At 39.2% G+C, this 23786-nt stretch overlaps 1 protein-coding gene across 4 annotated transcripts in view; it reads left to right on the top strand.

The window, feature by feature from the left end:
* Positions 1-22439, top strand: part of ELMOD1 (ELMO domain containing 1) — a 36519-nt gene extending 14080 nt beyond the window's left edge. For 2 of the 4 annotated variants that reach the window (XM_006036798.3, XM_006036797.3), the window contains 7 exons: positions 6889-7018; positions 10846-10979; positions 12237-12305; positions 12590-12613; positions 14771-14821; positions 16901-17034; positions 21090-22439. In XM_006036798.3, the coding sequence (XP_006036860.1) occupies positions 6889-7018; positions 10846-10979; positions 12237-12305; positions 12590-12613; positions 14771-14821; positions 16901-17034; positions 21090-21262 (715 nt within the window). In that variant the 3' untranslated portion in view covers positions 21263-22439. Of the gene's footprint in view, positions 1-6888; positions 7019-10845; positions 10980-12236; positions 12306-12589; positions 12614-14770; positions 14822-16900; positions 17035-19596; positions 19794-21089 lie in introns of those variants that run through there. The other 2 variants (XM_006036800.2, XM_006036799.3) reach the window with 2 other exon arrangements.
* Positions 22440-23786: the final 1347 nt, after the last annotated feature.

The raw sequence follows: 23786 nt of genomic DNA on the forward strand, positions 1-23786 counted from the left end.
GTTGTTACATTGTCTTCTATTGAGTTCTTCCGTTGGCTGATCTGCAGCTTCCAGGTATTAATTGCTGCCTGCTTCCATGTTACACATTCAATCACTGATTCACTCGCTCTTTCAGGGGCCAGCCTGATACAGAGTAGGGCAGTTTGATTCCTGCCCTTGTTAACATTGTTACAATGTATAACTTACTTATGAAACTTAACACATTTAGTTGAAAGGTGAGGAGTATAAAATATAAGCTACAAATGCCATGGCACACAAATAGATACAAATACCAAAATACAAGGGGAGATACAAAATGCGCACACACAAATTTTAAGACACAATTCCTTATCTTAAAGTGAAAGAAAGAGGAAGGAAGAAAAGGTAGAAGAAGAGAAACATATCCAAAGAGGGGAGAGCAAATGCAGGCAAGAGGAAAAAGGGGCTTTCTGCTACAGAGTAACAGATGGGGAAGGGCCATGCTGACCTCACCACCTCCTACCACCAGCCACTTGTATGCCAGGCCCCGGCTCTACCCAACTGCCATGGCCTGGCCACCGCCACCACTCCCTCCCAGGCTGCCCACGCTGCCCGCCACCCCACCTCAACTCTGGGGTAAAGCTGCAGCCTGAGGGGAGCGGTGTCAGTGGAAGGAGGTGAGGTCAGCATTCCCTCCCCACCCTCACCGCCCATTACTCCTCTCGCAGTCTCCCTACCCCACTCTACCTTTTTGTGCTGTGTCCTGGCCCCTGGCCTGTGGAGGCAGCTCTTGCCTGTGCTGGTCTGGCCAGGCTGTAGCCCCATGCCTGCTGTGGGTGCACAAATCTAGGGGGGGCACATGCCCCCTGATATGTCATCTATGCTCTCCAGCCCCCAACCCCATAAACTTATCTGCAGGAGCTGCTCTCTGTGCTGCCTGGCTGCCATGTACATGTGCATGCACACACATGCACATGGTGCCCCCTGTCTGATCGCCCTCCTCCCACTTCCCCCCGCCCCAAGCAGCCCCTTGGAGGCTGCAACTCTACCAGCATTCAAGGAGAAACCTGTGATTTCCTATGCTTTTTTCCTGTAAAGGAGAAAATCCATGATTCCATGTTTTTCAGTGATTGTTCACAATACTTTCATATATTCTTGTGACCCACTTTAAGGGTTGAGAAACACTGCTGTAAAAAAACAGTGCATTTTAATTCTCAGAGGACGTCAAAGTGCAAATTGTTAGAGAAGGATTGCTACAAACAGATAGAAGACTTACATTGTGAGGCCATTTGGTGTGCAGTGGAAATGAGGAGACCGGTGTTTTCATCTCAGACCTTGCACTAGTCTGTACATGACCATGGGGAAACCATTTAACCTCTGTGACTCTATTTTATCCCCACTCCTTTAGGTCCTGGGACTCTTGCTTTATGAGTATACAGTGCTGCACACAATAGGGTTCCAACATCACTTACAAGCTCTAAGTGCTGAAGTAGTAATTGTGGTACAGTGGCATATCACAGGCTACAAAGGTTTTGCCTCCATTGCTACTCAAGCGCCTAACTCATCCATTTATGGTATTTACTCAAATACAGACCAGTTTTTTTTTTTTCCCCTACTCAGTATGGGGGGGGGGCTTTGCCATCTTTTTGACCCTCCTGTTATTTATGTTGGCTATTATTAAACTGCTACTAGAATCAGAATGAAAACCGACTATGAAGTTTATTGAATGCAGCCCATGCTGAGCAGGCACATAAAACCTGGTCCATATGAGGCAAACACACTGATAGGAACTTTTTTTGTGTGTGGCCCTTAAAAAAGGGCAGTTGCTCCCCTACGAAGGAATGAATACCAGGCCTGGAAGTACTGCGGTACCAAGCCAGCACTAGGAGAGACTGGAACAAGCTCTGACACCCTCCCCTGGCGCCAAAGATGCTGATAGGAACCTACCACAAGGCTAGGTTAGTGCAGTCCAATCTGATAAGATAAATGATATGCCCATTGTGCTCAGTCTCCCTCAGTGCCAACTTTTTTCAAGTCATCAAATACATTTTGACTTCATGTTCACTCCCACAGCTGACCAGTAACTTTCTTTCCCATTTCCAATGATTTTGGTTTCTTCCTAAGCCTTAAATGTCTGGCAAACATTGCCCAACTTCTATGTAGCTGAGGCTCTGTTGTCCCCTCTTTCAGTCTGTCACGTGATTAGGGTGGACCTGCCCTCTATGGGGTGAGAAGGACCAGGCAGCCCTGTGCCTCATCTGCATATACATTTTTGGAGGGTCCCAGGATTTGACAGGATCACCCAGTTCCAGTCATCAGTGGGGAGCTAATTATCACATGGATCCTTTGTGGTGGGTATCTGGGGTACACGCACATACTGAGCAGTACTGAGCTGTGGGGTCCCCTTAACTTGAAATGCTGTTGACTCTGCTGTGGCTGAGCCCAGTGAACTATATAAGAAGTCATGAGCCTTTTGGTTCTGGGTTAATATCATGCACAATTTGTACTATATGCAAGTAGATACAAAAGTGTTGCTCAAAAGTGTGTTTATGGAATACCTGCACTAAACTTTGCAGCAATTTGCAACAAGTTAAAATCTATCAATTCTGGACACGCTAAGTCTATAAGTACCTGTAGTAATTTGCATTATCATGGATATGTTTATTTCAAAGTCAGTAATTTTTTATGGTCACTTAAATTTTTAATTTTCAAGGGGGAAAGGGATGGTATGCCTTCCCCTCTGTCCGGTTTCCCCCTCTTACTGTCACGTGCAGCTCCCTTCCACACCATGCCTGGTGAGGGACAGAGCCTAAGCAGGGTCTGACAGTAAGAGGGTAGAAAGGCTGCAGGAGGAAGAAGTGGGGGGCCAGGTCCAAGAGGGCTACCTGACCCCCCCACTCCCTCCAGCCACTATTTTCCCTGCTGTAGCAGTGGGAGAAAGGTGAATTCAAGACAACCCTCTAATAAGTAGATTATATACCTGGAAAATTACAACAAATTTATAAATTCTTTTTACATAGAATCTAATTATTGTGGGGTGGTAGTCTTAAATTCTGTTAAATATACAGTAAGCTGTCCTAGGTGTTACTGGGCTGCCATTGGACAGTGACAGGGGTTGGGACCTTTCGGCTTGTGCTTTAGCCAGGGCTGTCCAGCTTCTGAGGGGCAGATGGGCTGCATGCCTGTGGGCCCCACAACTCCTAGGCCATGCCTCGCCTCCCCATGCTATGTCCAGGGGCAGAAGCAGGAAGCAGAAGCTGGAGGAGGGAAGCCCAGAGGCCGCAGCAGCAAGAGCAGAAGAAAGATCAAGGGAGCGGCACTCAGACCGGGAGTGCTGGATCCCAGGTAAATCAAAGGTGACAGAAAAATGAGAGAACCCTATCTAATAAATAGTGAACCAATGTAAAATCCATCTGTTGATTAATACTGCATAGGATTTTATAGGTCTTTCTGTTATAGCACTGCAGTTTCAACAGGTGGTTTACTATAGGTCTTAGGGTTCAGATACTTGTGTTTGACCTCATTAACCTTTTTCTCTTCCTGATACACTGTTGTCTGAATTGTCCCTGACTGAGCAAGTGCTCTACTCCGTGTATATCCTCCGTGTCCTTCCCTGTTAGTTAGAGTCTGCAAAGTGTTTAAAAAAGGCAGTGTGCATTTGCATTATTATATCCTCTGTGGAGTCTCAGGTTGTATTTGTGCAATTTTTCCTATGTCTGCATAGATGTCGTGTTGCTTAGAGCTTTAATCTGTCCTCAAACTACCTGGTATGTTCCACTTTCATTCAATGCTGTAAACACCACTGCATCCCTGGGTAATTGGGCAATTGTCTGACCTTTGACCCTTTCCATATCAACTCCAGAGGCTTCTTTCAACTGTACAATAACTTATCTTTTTCCCCAAGTAGGCACACAGTAGCATCCTCTCCTATTTTGTTGTCTTTAGTATGTAGATTAAGTGAATCTTCAGCCATATTAACCTTCTCTACCCTCGGTTCACACCCACTACAGGAGGTCTATGAAGGACCTGCTATAATTTTGAAAATATGGGCTAACCTTTGTTCCAAGGCTGAAATCCTCTTATGTTCAGTAATTCAAGATTTTCAGTCATCTCAATATAAAGGAAATAATAATTTCCTTTTCAGTGTTATCCCTTCTATCACATTTTCTGTATGTGCCTGGTGGGACCACATCTCGGAATACTTTTTATCACAAGACTTCCAGTTGCTCAGAATTTTGTCAGATTTTAACTGTTTGGGTTGAAATTTCCCATGCTGGGTGTGTGTCTCGGCCAGAATTTTTTCTGAAAAATTTCAGCCTAAACAGTTGAGATATTTCTCTCAGTGAGATAACATGATTTATTAAAACTTCAAATTGATTTTAATCAAAAGAACCCTTCCCCTTGCTTTACACAAGGGACAGGAAATTCAGTGGAGGATTGGGTAGGATGTACCTCTTCCAATCCCCATGAAATCTGGCTAAGTGATGTGACTCTGAAAGTCAGTTTGCACAGTACAGATTGCTTAGACCAGCGGTTCCCAAACTCTGACAGATTGTCTACCACCATTTTAAAACAATACATTAAGTACCACCAGCAACTTTTTCAGTTCAACCTTAAGTACCACCAACAAATTTTTGTCATATAAAGTAATTATAATAAATCTGTTAATGCAGCCTGTCAGGTTGTCTGCGTGCCACCCGTGGTACCCATACTACAGATTGGAAACTGCTGGTTTAGACTAATCTCTCCAAAGATTTAGCACCAGACACTCCATCTTGGGGCTGCATTTGCAACTGAGGGCTTCTGTGGCCTAAAGAGGACCTCTTCCTCCATGGGATTTTTTTCTCCTGTGCTCTCCATGCGCTGCCGGCACTTCAGCAACAAGGAGGGCAAAGAGCATAACTGGAATGTTGGGAGGGTGGGGAAGGAGAGAAACAGGCCTGGAGCAGGTAGAGTGGCTGATGCTGAAGGGCAGTAAGATGGTATAGACTGGGACTCCAGTTGCTTTCAGGGAAGTGTGCATACACATTTAGATAGAAAGTGTGTGTAGTTATATATGCATGTATATTTGGCTCAAACTGGGGTTTAAAAAAATACATTTAATTCTAACTTGGATAATCACAAGCTACTTTCAGACATTTAAAAAAACCTCCAAAAAACCTGTGCTTTATCAGAAGAAGCAGCGTGTTACTTCAGCCTGGCTCTGCAGTGTCTGTAAAGATCAGGCACTTCAGTGCAGCTTTTTGGTGCTTTTCACTAAAGCTGATTCAATCAGCTATTAGATATAAGCACTGAAAAAGCCCCACTAAAGCACCTGATCCTTACAGACATCAGGTGAGCCAGGTTGAAGTAACATGCTGTGTCTTCTGGACATGCGTGGGGCTCAGCGTAGGAATGTGCTGAGTTTAAATTAAATCACTGGGTTTTGAGGGGTTTTTTTCTTTTTATGTCTGCAAGCACCTATACACTGTACCTTTAATTAGCCTTGCAGTTTCATCTATCCATTTTGTCAGCCTCCCAGATCTAAATAACATAACAGCTAAAAAACACTGCCATGGCTGTGTATAGTAGTGCAATGAAATGATTCATATATAGTTTTGCACTTTAGCCTCCATCAGAATGAATGCTGCTGTAAAAATGTAAGCTGTAATAAGTGAAGCATAACAGCAGAGGAGGAGGTTTAGTTAGGGCATTGAGGGCCAATATTTTTAGCAGGTATGCCACAGATTAAACTTTCACCTTTTCAGAGTGCTACTTGGAGCTCCTTCCTCTGATTTCTGCTCCCTGCTCGATCCATGGTGTGCTACACACATAGTCAGCCTCTGCTATGTGCAGCACATGTGCCACAGGTTGGCCCCCTCTAGTTTAGGGTATTTCAGGAGGGTATATCTAGGAATAATAGTATGAATTAAGGCAGGAAAATGACCTAACAGTAGTAGTAATTACTCTGTAAATATTCTTCCAAGGTAAATAATAGAAGTCCTTTCTTACCAGTCATTTAACAGTATGATAGACTGGACAAACTACTCTAGTGAACTGAGAAGGACAGCCTTGCTTGTGCAAGGGGATGGGCAGTCTAAGCTAATTGATCTTCATCTGCTCTGCTAACAACAAAATGAAAATAGTATTGAAATTAAACCAGGTATACTTTCTGTGGTTTGGCTACTTTGAGGCTTTATGGAAATATGTATTTATTTTTTATAGATGCCTAAATATTCATTTGTCTGCCCATGAGAAGCAAAGCATATTGGTATTTTGTAACATTCTTTATATAATTGTATTTAATAAGCTATAGAATGTCTTAACATAAAACTGAGTAAATGACCATAATTTAAGCTTTGGAGCATAATGACTTTGAAATGGTGCATTAAGAATCTAAAATGTTCTAACTTACAGTATGATAAAAAAAAAAGAGAACTGTTATAGCAGATTTCAGTGTGCGAGATAAAAATGACAACCTGAGGGCAAATCCTATAAAGCTTCACAGGCTTCATTAGTTCCAGCTTTTGGCTTGATTATGCCAGCTTTGTGGCATGGAAACAAAACATATATTTTTTGCAATTTTAATCCAATGCGAATTTTTTAGTTCATCATTAGATTCAGAGCTTGCTGAGAAGCTATGGCTTGTATGAAGGGAGAGACGGGACACAGTGCTATTAATAGGCATTTACAGCTGCTTCTGTAGTTACAATGAGATTTAACAAATGTGAAGATTAAACTTAAATGGAAAAATTATTAATTATAGAAAGATTCATTAAATGTAATGTTTTCAGAGAAAAAAACCTGATCTCATGAGCACTTTCTGCCATAATTAAATTCTGTCAGTGAAGCAATAGTTTATTCACTTAATTTATTTGAAATATATTTAAAGTCAGCCTATACAGTTAACTGCTCTCTACTGCATGGCTATTTGGTTTCTTTTTCACTTAGGTTAGGAGTATCTCTTCAGGCCTGTCTCCTACAGATTGTAGGATACAGAAATCTGACTGCAGAGGTGGAAAAGCTGCGCAGAGAGCCATATGATTCGGAGAATCCCCAGCATGAAGAAATGCTTCTAAAGGTGAGTGCCTAAGTTGTTTTTCTGTGTAATGCTTGATAACTAGTGACTCTTAGTGCATCATCTTTTAGGCCTCTTGCATTTCTACAGATATTTTCAATTTCTCTATAACACGCTAGATTCCTCAATGCAGTGTGTCAAGGTGTTTTGGTAAGCAGCTGTGCTGCACTAACTTATAAATACGCAGTCTAGAAAATATTCTGCTGTTAGGACTGGTTTCTGAGTGTCCGGCACTTAATGTGACAGACTTTCTCATGCTCTCACTGACTTTGGCAGTAATTCTGTTTGGACATATTCAAAAGAAGAGTAATGTTTATTTTCTCCAACATTGTAACAGGGTTTATGTTCAGTTGCTTACCTCAGAAACCAATTTCCATCCCTATTTCAAAAAGCATGTGGTGGGTGTGCAGTTTTTTAAAAAAAGATGTGCATGCACATACGTGTATATGTAGAAAAAATAACTCTGAGTCTTAAGATCATTGATGGAATAGCTGCAGCAGTTGGGCAGCTCTGGATTCCAAGCAGCAGCATAGCAAGCAGGGTTTGCACCCTGGACAAACCCTGCGGTGGAGCTGGGGGGCGGAGGGCACGTAGGTTCCAAGTGTTGGGGAGAGGCAGGAGTCTTACCCAAAACAGTCCCTGGTGGCTGCTGCTGGCGCTGCTTGTTCTACCCATGCCAGCTCTTGCTCTTAAAGCAGCAGCAGCCTGGTGTCTGTACACCTGCTGCTGCTGCTGCTGCAAGAACAATGCTGCTCCTGCTGCCAGGGTGCAGACTCCACCTTGGTGAGGGCAGATTTTTGGTGCCCCTCCTAAGTGGGTGCCCATGGCTGATGCACCTCTCACACCCCTGGTTAATACCAAGGTGCAATAGGAGAAGAACTGATTAGAGTAGTCAATTTTACAATGCTGTTTTTCAGAAACAATGTGGGCAACAATCAGGCCAATGAGAATTGTTTCAGAATCACCCTATGCTTGCTTGGTAAGAAACCTGTGCAGATGCACATACTAGAGCAGGGGTGACCAAGACGCAAACATGAAACCATAGAGACAAGTTGTGCAGCCCATTGAGCTTCTGCCAGGTCCAGAATTTTTGACAGTGTGGAGAGCGATGGCATTGTGGTTTTGGGAGCCACAGCTATTAACGCTGATGTTGCTTGTCCTGGTGCCAAATTTCTAGACCCATGTGGCCAGATCCAGCACAGAGTTGTGTTATCTAGCTGATAGGAGTTCTCATGGAGCTGGAAATTTGGCAATGTAAGGAGCAGTCCACTTTCAAAGTGATTTTCTTGGTAGCCTAAACTCAAGACTCTTGAAAAATCTCACTAAGCACCAGTCTGCATCCTTAAGTGTCTAAATACTTCTAAAAATCCAGCCTCCACATACCTACATTCATTTTTAGCCTGTGAAATGAAAGCGATGTAAACTGATTTACCATCAGAAAACAGCATTTATTTATTCATATGGAATACTGCAACCAAATGTCAGACCAACCTGTAAACAACTGCACTGAGGGATATGGCTAGAGTGGTTTGATATCCATTGCAAGGCATCGTCAGTAGCCTGGTACAGGTCTTCAGTGCAACCATTAAAATAATAAATAGGGCATTCCTCCATGAAGCACACGCTAGAGCAGGGGTGACCAAGACATGGACCGTAGAGCCAAATCATGTACACTCACGCTTGGGTCTTCAATAGAATTCCATGTATGTAGTAGATAGTTAGCGTCTATTATGTTCAGTACAAATCCTGTACAACATTGTCCAGCTCTGTCTTGGTAAGGCAAAGCCAGGAGGTTTAGATGTGGGATCCATGATAATAAATTTGTTAATGATGTCAACTGTGTTCCATTGCTGGATCCATTTTTCCTTGAAGTCAAAGTTTTCATCATTCAGCTCTTTTTCCACACTCTGAAATGGCCTTCTTGACTTAAGCCTTGGCATAAGGGGGTCATTAAGTTCCTCAAAAATTGGTGGTGAATTGAATATAAGCAGTTTTTTGTAGAGTCTAAAAAGTAGCCTGTTTATCAGGAGAGTTATAAGATAGAACAGAAAGCCAAGGAACGAGAATGGAACTGCAACGCTTGTTTGGGGCAGGGGTGGCCTGCCCCATACCACTCTGGCTGACTCTCAACTGAGTGGAACAATGAGACTCATAACAGGTACTTGCAGATGAGAAAACAATTTAAATATTTTAAACAGAAAAATGCTTTCTGTTGTTGAAGCATGGACATGAATATCTGGTTTCCTGTATTCACCTTTCATGTAGCCAGTATATCAAACATTAGTTTACAGCTTTTTTTTTTTTTTTTTTTTTTTAATACGGGCATAAAGAAATGCCAAAGAGCACTGTCTGGGACTTGGATTTGGTTTTCAGTACACACCAGGGAAAATTCAGTTGGCACTTCCTCATCATGTTTAGATATTCTGATCCAAGTAGTCTTTCTAGTGGGAGATTCTGCAAGTTCTTAATGGTTGTTATGTATTTGTGTTTGCTAGGAGGACACTTTCTAAGAATTATCCTGTGTGAAAGACCAACATATTGAATTCTGTTACTGGCTGCATAAGTAAGAACTGGAAAATGTGCCTTAAGCAGCTTGTTCTATTATTACCATGATAACACTGGAAGTATTAAGGCCTACGTGGCTTAATTTTTAAAAGTTGAACAAAAGGTTGATTCAAAATATTTTGTAAGGCATGTTGAATTCTAGAATATGAAGTTTCTAAAACACTATAAATTACAAAGCTTTCCAAGAACCTTTTTCCAGCTACTCAGTTGGTTTAATAAAAGATACCTCATCTACTCACCTTGCCTGCCTAAGTTTTGGAATTTCAGTTTTAGGTATTTGGTGACTTTTTGCACTTCAAGTAGGCTTTTTTCACTTTGTGTGCATACTTCTTGAGACATTGCTTGAGTGTACAGGGAGCCGAAGATTCAGAGATGGTAGATATTTTTAGAGTAACTTTCCTGTTTATGTTGGAATTAAAAAAAATGTTGAAGCAGTTCTCCTGCTTTGATATTGTAGATAATATCCACATTGCCTGCATCTTATCAGGCATATCAAGGGAAATATATGCTTTTCCTGGGTGCCCATCTCTGTAGTATCTAGGAATGAAATCCCCTGTTGATATAATCCATAAACAATTTAAATGTGATGCTTCTAATAAGAAGTTAAATAGCACTGTAACCGAAAATGTTTATGAAAAGAAGCCTTTCCTTTAATTAGCTTTAACCACTTCCAAATATAGTAGATGGCAATGAAGTTAAGTAGGTCTGAAGCAGCTGAGGACTTTGCTTATTAAATCATTTTTCCTTTTTATTTTTGTGAGCCCAGTGAATGAGTTGTTTTTGAATAAAAGTATGAAGCTGAAATATGCTATTCTTGTGTAGATGTTTCTGTTATAGTCTGTTTCTGATTTCCAGTGTAATATTAGCCAAGTCAGCAGTCTCAATTTCTGATAGATTATTGTGAAAGATGCCTAAGAAAAGATTGCTGGAGAACCAAATTAAAAGAGCAGATTGCCTTCTAATGTCAGTGTTTTACAGCAGAATGCTAATATATGACTCTGCTTGTGGATACAGCTTCCATTTTAACAGAAAGTGTAAATGAATATGCCTTGGTGAGGATTTGTACGACTGCTTGTATAAAGTCAAAAAGGGGTTTCTGATGGCCAGTTGCAATTTAAAGAAAAGTTTTTAGGGGGTGGTACCTGGCCAGAGGTTCTAGTTGGTTGACCGTTGCATTTAAAGATATGTAGGATTGCACAGAGTGCTTTATAAAAAGGAAGACCCTACATAGAAGCCTGATCTTTATTTACCTGTAATATTTCTAGTTATGGAAATGTTTGAAACCTGATTCCCCATTGGAGGCTCGCATTTCAAAGCAGTGGTGTGAAATTGGTTTCCAAGGTGATGATCCTAAAACAGATTTTAGAGGGATGGGACTTCTAGGATTATATAACTTGCTGTAAGTATCTATCTATGTATCTACCTATTTGTACTTGAGATCTGAATTAATGGAAGGAGCATTGCAGCTTCAATTCAGATGCTGGTCTTGCAATTAAGCATTTTAGGAATTACGCCTCTAATAAAGACTTTTATCTCATAAAAAGCAGTTGCCAAAAAAACAGTTATTTTCCTGGGATATAATTGTTTCTTTAAAACACACACACAAAACTTTTTTTTTGCAGTCAATGGATCTTAGACAATGTCCATGATTTTCATCTGTAATTCTACTTCCAACTTTGTATTTAGACTCATTATAAAACATCTAATAAGAACAAAAACCTTTCCAATAGGCAAATAGTATTTCAGCTATGGTGTTCTTTGTACTTTGTTTCTATTTTATATCTAATACCATTTAGTAAATATCATTATCTTTTATATAAAGGTGTGTGTTTGAGTTTGCTGCTTTTTTAGAATCTTATTTGGACTGGTTGGAACACAAAAAGTGGACACTATCAGTTCTGTCACTACACCACTTTTTCATCATTAATACTGAGTGCTGAAATAATTACAATAACTATTTATTCAACTATTTGTTGTTGTGTCTGGCAATACAAAATATAAAATTTGATCACTAATAATGATAATGATTGGATTAGATGACCTCCTGAGTTCACTTTCAATCATAATTTTTGATGATTCTAGGATCTCTGCCTCTCCAAACCCTTCTAGCTATCTAAGATTATTGAAGTATTTTAAGAACATTTAATAAGCTAATCTTCCTCATGTGCCTGTGAGGTTGGAGAAATGTTTTTTCCATTTTGTAGACTGAAGGATACTGCATAATTCAGCAAACCTCCTGGCTCCTACACTTGAGTTTTGACAACGATAAGAATCTTACCTATTGCTTTCTGTTTCATTTTGTACTCTGATGGTAGTCATCTTTGCTGACAAACTGAGGACTGAATTGGAAATTTGCAAAACTAAAAGCATGAGCTGTAACATCTTGAATTTTACACCTATGGCCGTACTATTTCTATCCTATTTCTATAAAGCAGGCATATAGAGAGGAACCTTCAACACGTATTCATTAATGGGTTACATTCTCACACTGGTGAGCTTATGTATATACTTTGTTTTCTAAATGAATTATAAGTTGAGCAAAACACCTGACAGTGTTCAAAAGAGCAGGGACTGAGATGTTTACAGCTCACTGTGCTTAAAAAGCCCTGCCTATTTTCACAAATGACACTAAATATTTAAATGTGTGCATCTGCAGATATTTTGCCGAACGGGACACTGCTATTGCTCTGCAAGTTCTCTCTGATTCCCTTCAGCCAAAATACAGGTAATGCTTGAGGCCAGAAATAAATTGGCTTCATAGAAATGCTGTGCTGGCAGTTCTTATTAAACTTGTGTGCTTTAGTATTGTCATATGCTGTCTATCTCTGAAGTATCTTTGTTCTGACATTTAATCGAATTGGAGAGACTGATGGATTTCATGTGTTGAGTCCTACATATGATTTAGTTTTTATTGTTAAATATTTATTTTATTCCATGTTGTTCTAATTTTATGCTCCTTATATTTTTATTTGTCTTTCTTTTAATTCTCTTTCATCTTTCACAATGAAGGGAAGTCACTAAAAAGGACCTAAGGTATTTTTTTTTCTTTTTTTCAGTTTTGTGGAACTTTACATGTAAATAAAGATCCAACCACACTCCCATAAACCCAACATATTCAAGCATTCTTAGATTTCTGTATAAAATTTAAGAGGAACACATTTAATGTATCCCGTTTTCAACCTAAATTATATGGTAGTCACCAAATTTGACTAGCAATAGTATTCAGTTAATATGCATAAGAATTAAAAATTGGTCCTGTTTTTATTGGAGCTAAAATACATAATCTTTTGTAGGTACAAATGCTCAAACACTTCTTATAAATGAAAGATCTGGGAACTTTAGCTTTCTTTTAGTTCTTAAGATTTTTTTTTCAGTTTTTAAACAGATCCTGGTTTCTATGACTATGACTTTCTGGTCATAAGCGTTTGCCAAATAGTTTAGTTTAAGAGTTTTTAGCTTAAAGAGTTAACCAATTCATTGTCAGCTTTGCTGTTTATTAACAGGGATTACCTGGGCATGTTAGTGATTCTATACCAGGTCAGACAAATGATCTGTTGAGTCCAGTATTGTGTCTCTGTGAGTGGCCACTGCCTTAGTAGAAGGTACAAGTAGCTTATAGTGGGCAATTATGGACTAGCCTGGCTGTGCAAAAAGTTTCTTCTTACCCAAATTACTTAAATCCCCTGAAGGATCAATTTTACCTTTAAACTATTAACGGTTCTTATTACAGATTTACTAAACTCTTGTGAACTTCAGGGGAAATAATTTTTCAGTTCTCAGAAAAATTACGCTAAGCGCTTAGACAGTTCAGTACAGAAAAAATAAAGATCTCAATTAAAAACCTATACATGTTCACTAGGTTTACATGGCAAATGGTGTTTGGATTAGGTGCTTGTCTGTATTGGGATACGTCTCAGTGTAGCTAACAATGTAGGCTCTGTGTGTTGAGCGGCACGATTATGCAACAGGTAACATGAGCTCTAGTAGTAGCTTTCACTCATGTCATGTGTTCAGACGTGTTTTGGAATGCTTTGTGTTCTCATGCATGATGACAGCCCTTGAAGGAATATCCACAGAGTTATAATGCATCTTGCGGATTGTGATGCTTTAAATGTTTTCTAGCGTGGTAGTTTAACAGCAGTGTTGCTGTTTGATGTGATGGTTATCAATGTTGTTTCTGTTTTTGCAGATGTGTATTACTTGTCCAGATCCCTGATATTCCATCTTTTATTTAATGTTTTATTTTTGTCATTCCAAGACATCATTGATCCTATGCCACCTACCACTAAAATAAACTACCTTTTAAATTTATTCTTAAAAATGGTGTGTTTCCTTCATAAGTCTGCATATATAATATTTCCTCCTCCTTCCTTTCACTTCTGTTGAGTTCCTTGGAGTGTTGCTTACGCAGTTCAGTCCAGGCAAATAACACCTTTTAGCTGATACTTGTAGTATGTATCAAATATCCTTTTAATAGAAACCTTTCCGTTGTCACACAATAGTTTATAAATTATTGCTTACATTAGGTTTGCAAATTAAGTGTTTCCTTCAGTATCTGTGTTTTAAGTGGCAAATAACGTTTTAAAAGCTGTTCTATATTTCATTGTAATTTAATGTATATAAAATATAGTTGCTTAATATTTCTTAAATTATAGCTATTGATTCAGTCAGATAAACAAAAAGTGTGTTTATTAAGGGGTTTCATCTGTTCAGAACTGCAGAAGTACTACTTTTGCATTTTTTTTCCCAGTGATTCATGTCATGTGTATCCTGGAGAATACCAAAGACTATCACCATCTTTGAGTAGAGCAAAAAAAAGGAGGGTTTTCAACACTTATTTTAAGTTTAAGTTTAGCTGAGGCCATCTGTCTTTGTGGGGTGAATAGACGATAATTGATTTTGAGTGGAACTGTAACCTAGTCAGAGGTGCTTCTCAGATTGCACCGCTGAGAGCGGCATATTGCTGGTGATAAAGCAAGTAAACTAATCTCACTTTAAACGTTTTACACCTATTTGATCAAAATAGGATACAGTCTTTCCAGTCATAGGAGCAGCGAGCTACAAATAGATGGTTTAACTAAACTTAGAAACTCAGCCTGTGCTAGACAGTGTCTAGAATAAACTTAAAAAGAAACATAAATCAATTAGTGGTACATGGTAACATTTGATTTTTTTTTTTTTTTTTTTCAGCCAGTTCAGCAAAGCAGAGTGGGAGAGGAAAAAGTTTGATAAGGCAATTGGGTAAGTTTTAACAGTTCAGTTTTAAAGTTGATAGAAGCGCAACTCCTTCTCAATGATCATTGATTAGATACAAATCTGTCCTTGCATTAAAAATTTTATTTCTTCCTGCTTTAATTTTACTGACATGTCTGCACATACAAGCTTAAGACAATGGCAGGTGTTTTAATCAATGCATGGCTAAGATAGTTAAGGATCAACTCATTGCCTGTGCCTTGCAACAAAAAAATGACTTGTAGGGCACCCTGGAGATGTATGTCATTATATACTCTAATGAAGATCTGAATGTAATGGATCTCACTTTCAACTTACTCACAGACATCAATTCAGGCTTATTTGCCCCCAAAAGTTATATCTGGGAATGAAGAGCAGCATAGCATTTTTAGTTGCAATTTTGACATGACTGCATTACTCGAGACTTACCAAGCTATGACTTTCTAAACTACTATCACTAAGACTAGATTGTGACCTGAACCATAAACAAGTAATATTTTAATACCAGTAGTAGAATATTTCCTAGAACAATAGGGATGCCTTAAACTTCACTTCAGGTCTCAGTGTGTATATCCTCATTTTATTGCTGGCTGCCTCCAGCTTATTTATTTTTTCTGTGCTTCTACAAGGGTTTTGAGACTCGGTTGTTTAGTGACACCAACTCTTCCTGCCCCCAACAAGAAGACTGATGTGATCCTACAACAGTGGCTTGGTTTTCTTAAGCTAATGTTTTTATATGTTAAAGGTTACAAAAAAGAAAGGTGCTAAATATCCACTCAAGTTCCTAGAGGCATGTTTATAAAAGAAAACTAGGGAAAAATAGTTGCCTTATCACACCATATAAGAAAAACGTATTAGCTTCTTCCCCCTTCACATTAGCACATGCCATGATTAGCTTCTGCTGCTTGAGAAATTCTGCCTTGTTCCCCATATTGCCACCCCCAAAAAAGGCTGATTTCCTTTTGTTTGTTTGCATCACAAGTTATGGAATAACTTCATTTTTCTTTGCCCGTTTTGGCAATTATTAAAATGCACCTTCTTAGATAATTGACTTTCTTGACAGTATAATATGTTGTCCCATTAATTCATTTAAAGTTTAACAGAGAACATCCTGTTATAAATTTTATACAACAATCCTTCTATGAACCCAGAGACTTTTAATAAGTAGCCCTTATTCCTCCTCTACAATACTGGATTTTAAACTTCCTAGAGTCACGGAACCCTTCCATATCAGTTCCTTTGCTGCAGAGCCCCTACCCCTGGCTCCGCAGGCTGAGAGAGCTGACATGGAGCCAGGTGACCCAGCCCAGCAATGGCAGTGAACTGCCTTGTGCCCTGCTCTGCCATTACCCCCAACTTCTTTTTACAGAGCCCCTGGTGGCTATCAGGTTCAATAAAACACACAGTGTGAAAACCACTTCTGTACAAGAATGTTTCCATGTTGCTTCAGTGAAAATGACTAGTTTGATGCCTAAACTATTTTTAACATGGCATGGGACATTATCATCTATAGAATGTATGGACATCTTTATACGTGCTCTGGGACGTGGCGATGGGCAGTTTAATTAGTGAGCTGTGCTGATTAAAAGCTCCCATGTGTCATGTGTATCAGCGTCAACATGCATCCCTGTGCTGAAAAAATGGCAGCGGGCACTTTGAAATAAAGCTCTTGGAACATGTTTTATTTCAGAGTGCACCACAGTCATTTTTTCAGCACAGAGATGTGCTGTGATGCTGATGCACATGATGTGGAAGGCTACCGGAATGCATCAATTTCCATGCTTCGGCAGATTTGATCGATTGAGTCTGCTCTGATGCGCTGAATGTCCAGCGTGTTGGAGCAGTCTCCATGCTTGTGTATAGGAGCCCTATTATTCTAGATAGTACATTTGTACTATAATGGATAAATATTCTCATGTGTTATAATTTTAAGAATATCATTAGATGAAAGAGTAAACAGAAGAATTAGCCATAAGTGCTAAATCCATTGTGTATTTGAGTTGATTCTAGTTGCTTAATTTCTTTAACCTTTAAGCATCTAATAGGAAACGCTGGCAACTTCTTACAAGTCCTACTCTTTTCTTCCAGTTACTCTTTTGCTATTGTTGGCATTAACATAACAGACCTTGCATACAACCTGTTGGTGAGCGGTGCTCTGAAGACCCATTTCTACAATGTGGCTCCAGAAGCTCCGACCTTGGCCCATTTCCAGCAAACATTCTGTAAGTTTCCTTTGGATTTCCATTACCAAGTACACATATTTTTATTTTCTTCCTTTCGATCAGGGGTTTCCAAACTGAAGTACATGTACCCCTGGCCTGAGGGTACACGAAACATCTCTGGGGGTACGTAGGAGAAATTTTGTAGTGAGAGATTTAATTTTCATTAGAATAATTGGCATTTAAGGGGTTAAAATATAAAATGCATGCTGGTAGGAATACACAGGCAGCTGATAAATCTGGAAGGGTATACACAATAAGAAAAAGTTTGGGAACCTCTGCTTTAGATCATTTGAGGTTGGTGAATCACATGAAACGCTGTTAGCAGAGCACTGATACTCACGTCCCAATCTCTCATTATCTTTGTAAGATTTGCCCCTTGAAGCATAGTTCTACTACTTGTGCATTGTTCTGCAAAATGGATACATGGTACAATTTGGGGGTTCTGGAGGAGGAAAGGGGGAATCTGGGAGGGCCAAATCAATGTGACCTTCCTATCTATGTAAATCAGTCCTCAGACCATGGAATAATAAGAAGCTAAATGGATTTCAGAGAGTTTCGGTCATCTCCCCATCTGCCCTTCTTACCAAGTTCTGTCATTTACATCCACAGCTTTCCCCTCACCCTTGAATTATCTTTTTTCTTTCCTTTATTTCATTGACACACTTTTCCAGCTCTGTCTCCAGCCCTGTCTCTCCTTGCATCCTATCTGCGGTGCTTAAGTGCAGTGCATATGTGATGGGGAATCAGTACAGGGCAAGGCCTCAAGGTGGTAAATAAGAGTGGTGAGCTGAAGCATCAGGTTGCTGAAATGCTTTCAAAAATGTAGTTTGGCAATAAATGCCCTCTCTATAAATATAGAGCCTTGGGATGGAAAACAGGTCATGCATTATCTGAACTTAATGTAATCGGTGCTTGTGAAGTTCATCTCAGTGCTGTGATGTTGGCAACACCAGAACCAGCCAGCTCACCTCATTTTCAAAGCTTGTAGTAATCCATTTTGCAGCTACTGTTAAGAGCCTTGAAAATGAGGGAAGAGCCACAAAACTAACTAGCTTCTGTGATTTTAAAGACTTCTAATAGCAGCCCTTTGACAGCTGCTTCCTGTTCACTGTTTCTGGCACAGTTAGTTACAGGGGAATACAGGTAGTTACAAAGTAAATAGACAGAGGCACAACTGGATGTTTGAGCACCCTGGGTGGCAGCAGCTCATGGGGCACTGTCAGTGGCTTGACAAAAGCGGCAGTGCAATGCAGCTGCTCTTACCCAAATACACTATAGAGATCCTGTTCCTATTGGACAGCCTTCCAATATCTTATCTCAGTCAGTGAATTGTGAAATGAATTTTAGGTTTAAGGCAAACTTCACATAGAAATGGTTCATCAACAGTGAATCCAAGCATTTGAAATAGCTTTTCTCAGGGACAGAGCAGGTTTTACTTTTTACACCGTCCATTGATTAGTTTCATCAAATAACTTTGTGATGTTCTGTTTTGTTCTGGTAGTGGCTGACCTGGATAAGGTCACGTTTTCTCTTCAGTGTTGTCACAGCTTCAGAGTTTTGCCAACTCTTGTAACTAAGGAGTAATTTTTGCTCCAGCCACCAGGTGTCAGCCTTCTTCCGGCACAGCAGAGCTTTCTGTTCCCACCTGCTGCTGTCCTACAGCTGCTTACTCCACTCCCTGTTTTGTGCATCTATCTAAGAGCTCCCTGGCCAGGCATGCAGAAAGTGTGCATTGAACATCCTCTCCCCTTAATTGATACAGGATTAAGAAGATGGGGTATGCTTTCTAGGATGGCTGAGGTGATAGTAGGGGATTCTGGGAATAGGAGGGGCATTAACCCAGAATGGAGGGGAGTTAACCCAGAATGGGAGGAGTGCGTGGTAATCATCTCAGGATACTGGGGAGTGAAGAGGTGGTGTTTTCTCTGCTCTGTCAGGGATCTGATCGTAAACAAAACCATCATTTCTTTTTTCAATTTTTTTAAAGCAAGTTTCATTTTTAATGATGAAAGGGTAGGAATCAACTTTCTGAATGTTTTTATTCATGGTTGAGTTTGAGTTTGACAGCTCTATATTCCTCCACACTGTTTTCCTTGCACTTTGCAGTCATTCTAGGCGTCTACTGATTGAATACGGCTGAGAGAAACTGAGACGCAGTTAGGCTGCAGTAAATTCCTGTAGGCTGTACATCTCAATTGGAAGTCAAAATTACAGTGCTCAGCAAATACTCATTTTGGGCAAAAGCCCTACAGGTTTTGACTTGTCAAGAACTGGGGCAAATTGTCCTTATCCACACTCATCCAGGCCTCCTGGATTCAATTAGGTTTGAATGGGTGGAGCCAAGTGCAGAATTTTGCCCACTATTCCCACACCAGTGCTGAAATATGTGACATGGTAAGCAATGCTCTAAACTCTACCTGAAGCCCCTTCGGACCTATCAAAAATAATCACACACACACAATACCAAGCCACTCTCCCTGCTGTGCAAATAACAATACCACTTTCTACCTACTTCAAATTTTTAATTAAAGGGGTTTTAGATTTTTTTTTTTTTTCTTTCAGAAAGAAATCTCCCAGTTTTAGGATGAGCATCTGACCGTCCCATTAAAATGACTTAGTTGATCATCTCATCTTGGCATGCAGTGCATAGCTTGTAAAAATTGGCTGAAGTGAAAAGAATAGAATAAGATGTTCTTCCGAAGTACAGACGGAGAAATGTATATAATAAAGGAGTCCTATGATACGTCACTCTGTTATGCTTGTTGGTGATGTGCTAAAATAAATTGATAAGGAATTACATTAAAAAACTCATACGCCTATCTGCTTTTTTTAACAGTGATGGATGTATGCACATGCTTAGGGTGTGTAGACTTTCAGTGTTTTGCTGAATCAGAATAAAGAAAAACCATTTGGATATGTATCTTGTTACCCACAAGCCATGCTGTTTCTTGACACAGGGCTTTATGCTGGCAATGGTCCATGTCCAGAACACTGAGGGAAGTGATATAGGAATTCCAGATGGTCACAGAGGGAGCAAACAAAAATAAATCTTAATTTGTCTTGTTTATTCAAAACTGGCATTTTTCAAGGCACACATCAGAAAATGTTTCTAAAAACCATTTCCCCTGTGCAAAAGGCAGTTTTCAAGGCTAATATCTCATTTTTGCTCTTGGCCTTTGCCTAGCTTAGGTCATCTGTAACAACAATTTACCAGAATCCCTTAATTTGTTTAAAAATACATAAGTGTAATATTATTTGACTGTATCTTACACGGATCCAATCTTTATGTGTTGTTTTTAAAGTGCATGTTTGAAACATACATTAAATTGTGTTACGTTAAAAAGCAAGGGCCTGTTCAATAAATGTTTTATAACAGACATTTCCCTGGAAGCTGTTTTTAATATGAGCCTTGTTTCATAGATGAAAATGAAATAAGCAAAGGAGACTGGGAACAGACTTGGTCTTATTAATAATGCCAGCTCTCTTTATTCTTATACTCATTACTTTTTTCATGTTAAAGTCTATTTCATATTTTACTTCTCCAACCAAAAGTTAACAGCTCATTAACTGCATGTCAGCAGATGAGAGAGTTACTAATTGTATTTACTGGAAAAAATGAGTAATAAATAAATTGGCAATAATTTAAGTTTGTTAAAGCTTTTAAAAAATGCTTTCCTAAAATCAGGCTCCAATTCAGGAACAAATCCCTAGCCATTAAAGCTTTTTAAAATACACAATTAAATATTATCCTGAATTGAGGCTCCAATCCTGGTGCCTTCCTGATTAGGAAGTGAATTATGCTAATTCTATTTCTGTTGCTAACACATCTTTGCAAGTGACTTTCTTTAATTACTTCAAAAAACACCTTGAAGGCATTTTTCATGTGGGTATGCTCTGTTCCTTATTTTCTTAATATGTCATGAAATACTTCAGACTTGCCCCCACACCTCAGTGTCCATTATAATTTCTAATTGCAATGTTTGCTGTTCCCTACATAAGAGGGACCAGCTTTTGCTACCTTCTAATTTCTTAAATATTCAAATATCTTTTATTAGGTTACTTGATGCATGAATTCCATAAATTCTGGATTGAAGAGGATCCACCGGACATAATGGAGTTTAATCGTGTGAGAGAGAAATTTCACAAGCAAATCTTAAAACAACTCCAGAATCCGGATATGGCTCTGTGCCCTCACTTTGCTGCCTCAGAAAGCTTAATCAACATGTAGTCATTCAACTGATTTGATTTGAAAACACTGCCTCACTCTTGTATTAGATCACAGTTTAGACCATCACTGACATGCTGAATGACCATGGCGATTGTATGCATGCTTTTTGGTGCATTATTCATCTATTTTTGTCATAAATACTAGATCCCCTGGCACTTGTCTTTCCAGGGGGTTTCTCATTAAACGGGTGCTCATATTGCGGCATTATGCAGTGTTACATTCTGAATTCAGTGTTACATTCAGGTATTGAGAGTTTTCTATTTTTTTAAAATTTTTCCCATAATTTCTCATTGAATTGTATTTCTCTAGCTGTGTTTTGTATATGTGGAATCATTAGCTGGATCTTGTACTGTGCAAGCTTTTTAACTTATTGATATGTTTTATGACAACTATTGACATTTCAAGCAAAGTACATGTTTGGACCTTATCTAGAAGATAATGTATGTAACCTTAATCGAATGCAGACAAACACATTAAAGTCTAGATTTTTCCATGCAACCATACGTGCTTCATGAAAAATTAACGAGGCTTATGAGATACAAACTTCAGTGGGAATCAATTTGTTTAAAATATGCAGAATTTCAATAGGACTCCACAGCTGCATGAATCCCAAATAAGCTGAAGACTTTATTGCATTTATAGTGAAGAGAAAATACATTCATCATTACTGAATACTGGAAGGGGTCACCTTCATAAGAGGTTGCATAGGGCGAGGACTCCCTCAAGCACATCTAAATTCTGGTGCACTGCTTTGGAAATGAGAGGGTTCACATTTCGCATATCAGTGGGTGACATGATTTGGTAGTGTGCTGCTTGGCACTTCAGGGGAACAAATAGAAAAAAATACAGAAATGTTTGCTTTGTGGTGTTAACTCTGCTCCTAAGAACTGTGAGAAATAATTGAATGGGCAGGTTTAGAAGAAAAACATAATAGTTTCCCAAAACCGCTTTAAAAATATAGGGAAAATTGATTTTTTTAAAAAGTGTCTGATGCTCTGACGATGTGTAGCATATGGAATAGTATTTGCCATGGCATTTCATACCCATGGTATTTTTTTACCTTCTAAACAATCAATTTTAGTATTAGATGTTTGTGTAATCACTTGCATACTGAGATTAAATTTTGAGGATTGCTCAATGACTTGTGAATTATATGAATAAATTATATGTCATTCTAAAGAGGAAAAGAGCGTGGATTTTATTTCTAAGATATGTAATAAAAAATAAATGCTTCCCTGCTTCCATGGGCCAAGTGGGAGGGGTTGTAATCAGTTTAGAGGTGCCTCTCCTTAGCAAATGTGAAAAGCAATTAGGGCCTGGTCCAGAGCTCCTTAAAGATTTACTCTTATGCAACTCTTACTGTGGACTCTGATATGTTTTGTAGCAGACTCTTTGTCAGAGGATCCCAACACTTTGTTCATGAAGGGGCACTTGATGGGTGGGACAGTTACGCTGGACATCACTAACAAAATGAGTCTGTGATGTACTACCTTTATGTTCACTACATGTAACATAAAATGCTTGATATATACAAAGGAGAATCACATGGCTGCTGCTACGGTTTATCAGTCAGTTACTACTGAATTGCCAGTGGATACAGCCTGGCCAATCAACTGGTTCTGTCAAGGGTTGCCACTATTAAAAAGGCCATTTGCAGGCCACTTAAAGGCTCACAGGCTGTGAGTGGCATATGGGCTACACTTCAGAAACTCCTGCCCTCAATTCTATAGAGATGGTTATTCTTCCAAATTGATGTGACCAGACACAGAGGATTAGCTTTTTCAAAAAGGCTCTTGTATATTTTGATGCTGTCATTTCAGTGCTTCACAGAAATATGGATCGCAGCTCCTATTTAGAGGTAGATCATGCCATGTTTTCATAGGCAAAACTCCAACTGGCATTGGGATTTTTCTCCAGTGACCTTAGAAACTAGATAGAATCAGAACCCCCAGCATCTCTTGCTTATAAGATATACTAAAACAAAGGAAATAAGATGATGTGCATTTCTGATTATTTCAGAACTTGGTAGGCAGCAAGTTGGAAAGAGGCTGCCTACAACACTAGAATGAGTATTCATACCTATACATATCAGAACCTGCTTCTGAAACTATTTTTTTTTTCTGCATCAGTCTTGGGGTAAGCAAAACATCAAAAGTAGAGGCCACAGCTATAATTTTTGTTGCTTTCAAACTCCACTTCTTCCCTCATCCTCAGTCTTACTCATTTTACAAAACTCTGAAGTTCGGGTTGAGTATCTTACTCCTAGTTGCAGCCTGTTGAAATTTTAAAACAAATTATTTAATCTTCTATTTGAATTTATGTGGGCGAGAATCTAGGTCAGCATTACCTTTTTAATGGTGTAACCTTCACAGCACTAGTGTGTCACATCCCAAGGTACTGTGTGCATTTTAGTTCAGAGGATAGTATCTAGTTTATGATCACTTAAACCGGTTTATGTGTAATGTCTGTCCCTAGCCTATGGGTCTGTTGCTTACCTCTGAGCTTTTCAATACATATGAGGATG

This window comes from Alligator sinensis, unplaced genomic scaffold, assembly GCF_000455745.1.
Source record: "Alligator sinensis unplaced genomic scaffold, ASM45574v1 scaffold802_2, whole genome shotgun sequence".
NCBI lineage: Eukaryota > Metazoa > Chordata > Crocodylia > Alligatoridae > Alligator > Alligator sinensis.